The sequence below is a fragment of the Martes martes genome, assembly GCF_963455335.1.
Source record: "Martes martes genome assembly, chromosome: 4".
NCBI classification, from domain to species: domain Eukaryota; kingdom Metazoa; phylum Chordata; class Mammalia; order Carnivora; family Mustelidae; genus Martes; species Martes martes.
In genome coordinates this window covers 190,689,125-190,693,971 of record NC_137891.1, presented here as the reverse complement: position 1 = coordinate 190,693,971, position 4,847 = coordinate 190,689,125, and the positions used below count along the sequence as shown (strand labels likewise).

Here is a 4,847-nt window from a genome sequence, read left to right as displayed (position 1 = left end):
TGCGTGTCGCTACCCGCCCGGGTCTCTCCGCGCGCACCACGCGCGTGTGCCGCGGTCGCACCTCCGTGAGCGCTGCGTGTCGCTACCCGCCCGGGTCTCTCCGCGCGCACGCCTTCCGCCTCCCGCCTCCCGGAGCCTGTGCGCCTCCGCACGCGGGGTGAGTGTGCACCGGGGGCGGGGCCTCGGGGACGGGGCCTCCCGGGGGCGGGGTCGGGGCCGGCCTGCGCGGCGGCGCGCCCTGCAGTCCCGGAGCGAGCGAGCGGCGAGCGGAGGCCGAGCGCGCCCCTTCACGCCGCGCGATGCTGCCCTGGACGGCGTTCAGCCTGGCCCTGAGCCTGCGGCTGGCGCTGGCGCGGAGCGGCGCCGAACGTGGTGAGTGAGGCCGGCGGCGGGCTGGGCTCCAGCTCGGGCGGCGCCCCTAACCCCCGCTGCCTGCGCGGGGCAGTCTCTTTCCCTTCCGCGGCCGCGGGGTAGGGACGGCCGCCGGGCACCCCACCCACCTGCGGTGGGCGGACCCAGGTGCCCCCCGGCTGCCTGGCGGGCGCCAGATGTTGTGGGGGGCGGGTCTGGAAAGGGAGGGGGAGGTGTCTGTCGGGGAGGAGGTCCCTGCCTCAGTTTCCCTCTCCTTGGGATGACGCTTAGTAGAGGGCTGGGCTGGTAAGAGGGCTCGAGTCGCCCCACCGGACTGGGGGAAACAGAGGCCGCAAGGCACAGATCAGAACGGAGACACCGCAGCTCCTGTCTGCCCTTGGCGCAGTGGTGGAAGAGGTCCTGTTGCCCCCTGGGGTGCCGGGAGCAAGGGGGAGGGTTTGGAGGGGCTGGTGGGCCCTCGGGCTGCTGCGGCAGGTAACCTGCTTCCTGGGTCCCGAGGAGGGGTGACATCGTCTGCAAGTGGGGTCATGACTCCAGCCTGGCCATATGGGCTGTGATCATGCTCTGTGCCCCTCATCTGTCCACCTCAGCCCCCAGTCTGCCCAGTCACTTTGTGCCTCCCAGCCCCAACAACTAGTCGCTTTACCTGGAGGCTGGGCTGTGGGCCTGAAGCCAGGCCTGAGGAGACCACCCCTGTGACCCAGGCCTGTCCACCCACACTCCTGGGGGCTGGGCCAGGACCCTTGGCTCCAGCCTGCACAGAGTAGGCTGAGCAAAGGGAGGGTGGAGGGGCTTAGAGGGGGTGGCTCTCCGTGACAGATGAGACCTGAGCCCAGAGAGCACCCCAGGCATATGACCAGGGTGCAGAGCTCGAACCCACTGAGACTGTGGGCCACTTGTTGGCTCAGGACCCCTCTCCCCTTTCCCCCAGGGGTGCCAGCTTCAGGACCTTTGGGGGTGGGGCTGAGCAGACTTTCAGGGCCTACTTGGGTAAGGACAAGCTCCAGCTTAGGGGAAGCTCAGACCCTGGGGGTTCTGCCCTGGGTGTGGGGCTGTCTGGGGGCCACCACCCGGGGCTGAACCCTCCCCTCTCCCCCAGGCCCCCGAGCATCGGCCCCCCAGGGGGACCTGCTGTTTCTGTTGGACAGCTCGGCCAGCGTGTCTCATTATGAGTTTTCCCGAGTTCGGGAGTTTGTGGGGCAGCTGGTGGGCCTGCTGCCCCTGGGCCCCGGGGCTCTGCGTGCCAGCCTGGTGCATGTGGGCAGCCGCCCGTACACCGAGTTCCCCTTCGGCCAGCACAGCTCAGGTGAGGCTGTCCAGGATGCCATACGTGCTGCAGCCCAGCGCATGGGCGACACCAACACTGGCCTGGCGCTGGCGTATGCCAAGGAGCAGCTCTTTGCAGAGGTGGCGGGGGCCCGGCCAGGGGTGCCCAAGGTGCTGGTGTGGGTGACAGACGGCGGCTCCAGCGACCCCGTGGGACCCCCCATGCAGGAGCTGAAGGACCTGGGTGTCACTGTCTTCATCGTCAGCACTGGCCGCGGCAACCTCCTGGAGCTGTCAGCTGCTGCCTCGGCGCCCCCCGAGAAGTACCTACACTTTGTGGATGTGGATGACCTGCACATCATTGCCCAGGAGCTGAGGGCATCCATTCTGGGTAGGTAGCCAAGGAGCCCCGGAAGAGGTGCAGGGAGAGGGACCCGAGGGCCTGGAGCAGGGGCCAGGGGCCTGGGCCAACGGCACTTCGCGGGGGGTGGTCAGCAGGAAGGCAACTCACAAGGCTTCTCTGCATCTTCCAGGGACACAGTCAGGCTGTGCGCCCTGTAGGCCCCACTGCCTGGGGCTCTAGCGGGCAGAGGGTCAGGCCTGAGTAAACACGTGCAGGGGGCCTTCCCTGCTGACGCTGACGGGCCCACCCCAGGGTGGAGGGCCTGGAGGGGCCGAGCGACCAAGGGGCTGCATGTGGTGGGATGTGGTTAAATGGAGAGGAAGAGGGAGGCCCAAGCCTGAGGACTGTGCCGATGGACATCGCGGGTTCCTGTACATGCCTGCGGGTGAGAGAGCCGGGTCGGGATGGGCTAGGGTTGCACAGAACGCAGGCCCTGCCACCCTAGGGGGGAGGACAGTCACGGAGTGACTTGGCGCTAGTGGTGGTTTGGGGACTTGCTAGAGAGGAGGCTGGACCAGGGAGGGCCCACTGTGGGCTAGCAGCTCCCCACCAACTTCCTTACAGACCATCTCCACACCCCCACCCAGCCAAACCTCACAGTGGGAGGGGCTGGAGATGAAGGGCCTGATTACTGGCTCAGCTGGCTCTATCCACTGAAAAATGCCACTAACCCCAGGACCGTTCCTGAGCCTCTGCCTGTGGGTTAATCATCCACCAAAAACTGAAAGGGGTTGGACTGGGGATAGCAGGAGGCAGAGGGTCCATTCAGAGGTTTCTCCCAGGGATACCTGGGCTCCGGTGGCCCCCGAGTCAGCCACTGTGACTGAGTCTGGAGGGGACAGCGGGAGGAAAAGCAAGCAGCTGGACAGGAAGAACCCAAGGCTGCAGGGCAGTGAGGCAGTGGGGCGGGGGCTCCGGGGGTGGGGTGGGGTCTGAATTTGGGGGACGGGCAGGAGAATGAGTGCCAGGCTGACAGCTGGAGCACCCGACATTAAATGAGGAAGCATGAGGATCCCAATGGGCATAACTCTGCCCAGACATTTATCAACCTTACCTGCTTGCGTGGTCACTCAGATGGCCATGTGGTGTCACAGGCTCAGGAGTAATGCACATTTGAGGGTCCCACTCTGGAGGCCCCCCCCCTAGAAATCTGAGGCAGGTGGTATTCTGACCGCTCGCTCAGCTTCTCTTGGAGATGTCACGTCATTCCCCCTTGGGGTGTCCCCCCACCCGTGGCCTCCCATCTTCTGGCTGCCCCAGTGGTGCCCCTTTGCATGGACTGTCCAGAGCTGACCCCACACTCTGTGCTGGCCACTGGGGCCCCGGAAGGGGGCTGGCCCTCTGTTCTCAAACACCACCTTTGAGGGGCCCTGTTTAGGACACTGGAGTGGTGGGAAGTGGCCACGACGGCTTCTCACCTGCGGGGGTTTGCCGCTGAGCGCCTGATGGAGTTCCAGGTTCCATAGCCCAGCCCTGTCACTGGGTCATGTATCATTAGCACGGCTGCGGTGGCGGAGCCTGGGCTGTCCCCCACATCTCCCTGTCCCGTCCGCCCTGAGTCAGCAGTCAGGGCCCCAGGCCGGGCGAGAGGAGACCTGACGCCCTGCACCACCCGCAGACGCGATGCGGCCACAGCAGCTCCGTGCCTCTGAGGTCACGTCCAGCGGCTTCCGCCTGGCCTGGCCGCCCCTGCTGACCGCAGACTCCGGCTACTACGTGTTGGAGCTGGCGCCCAGCGCTGACCCGGGGACCGTGCGTCGCCAGCAGCTGCCGGGGAACGCCACGGGCTGGGCCTGGACCAACCTCGACCCCGACACCGACTACGAGGTGGCGCTGGTGCCCGAGTCCAACGTGCACCTCGTGAGGCCGCAGCACCTGCGGGTGCACACGCTGCCGGGTGAGCGGGGCGTGCAGGGCGGGGCCGCGGGCGCGGGGCGGGGCCAGGGCGAGACCCCGCCCCCTCCGCTCTCGCGCCCTCCCCCGCCCCCCCCCGAGGAGGCCGGGCCGGAGCGCATCGTCGTCTCGCACGCCCGGCCGCGCAGCCTGCGCGTGAGCTGGGCCCCGGCGCTGGGCCCGGCCGCGGTGCTCGGCTACCACGTGCAGTACGGGCCGCTGCCGGGCGGCGCGGCGCAGCGCGTGGAGGTGCCCGCGGGCCGCAACGGCACGACGCTGCAGGGGCTGGCGCCCGGCACCGCCTACCTGGTGACCGTGACGGCCGCCTTCCGCTCCGGCCGCGAGAGGGCGCTGTCGGCCAAGGCCTGCACGCCCGACGGCCCGCGCAGCCGCGCCCCGCGCCCCCAGCCGCCGGGGGCCGCGGGCCGGGCGCCGTGAGCCGTGAGCCGGAGCCGGAGCCGTGAGCCGGAGCCGGCCCCCCGCCCGCCCGAGGGCCCCCTTCTCCCCAGCCCGGCGGGGCAGCGCGCGCCGCCGGCCCCTGGGCCTTGCCCCGCGGCCACTGCGCCCGAGCCCCCGTCCCCGCCCCCCCGACTCTCCTGCGGCGGCGGAGGGCCGCCGGCTCGGGCGTCTGCCTTCCGGGACGGGGGCCTCGCCTGGCTCCCGGCCTGACCCTCCGCTGCCGCTGTGGCAGCAGCTCTTGCCGTCGTGACCCCCTGCGCTGCCCGGGCCCAGAGCTGGGCGCGCGGTGCTGTTTTTGGGCGGGAGTTAGCCGGAAGGTGGGCAGGGAGCCTGGGGCAGGCTGAGAACATCGGATACAGGACTGGCCTCGAGCCCAGGACAGGAGGCAGCCGAGCGGAGCGGCCGGACCTGTCACTCGTGAAGGACCAGTCCCTCTGGGGGAAGGGCTGGCATC

At 69.2% G+C, this 4,847-nt stretch overlaps 1 protein-coding gene across 1 annotated transcript; it reads left to right on the top strand.

Moving 5' to 3' along the window:
• Window positions 1-299: 299 nt before the first annotated feature.
• Window positions 300-4,372, top strand: VWA1 (von Willebrand factor A domain containing 1; the record flags this gene model as incomplete). The annotated part of the gene is made up of 3 exons (XM_080802123.1): window positions 300-372; window positions 1,472-2,029; window positions 3,660-4,372. 3 exons carry the CDS (start codon window positions 300-302, stop codon window positions 4,370-4,372), a joined length of 1,344 nt encoding a protein of 447 aa, XP_080658249.1.
• Window positions 4,373-4,847: the final 475 nt, after the last annotated feature.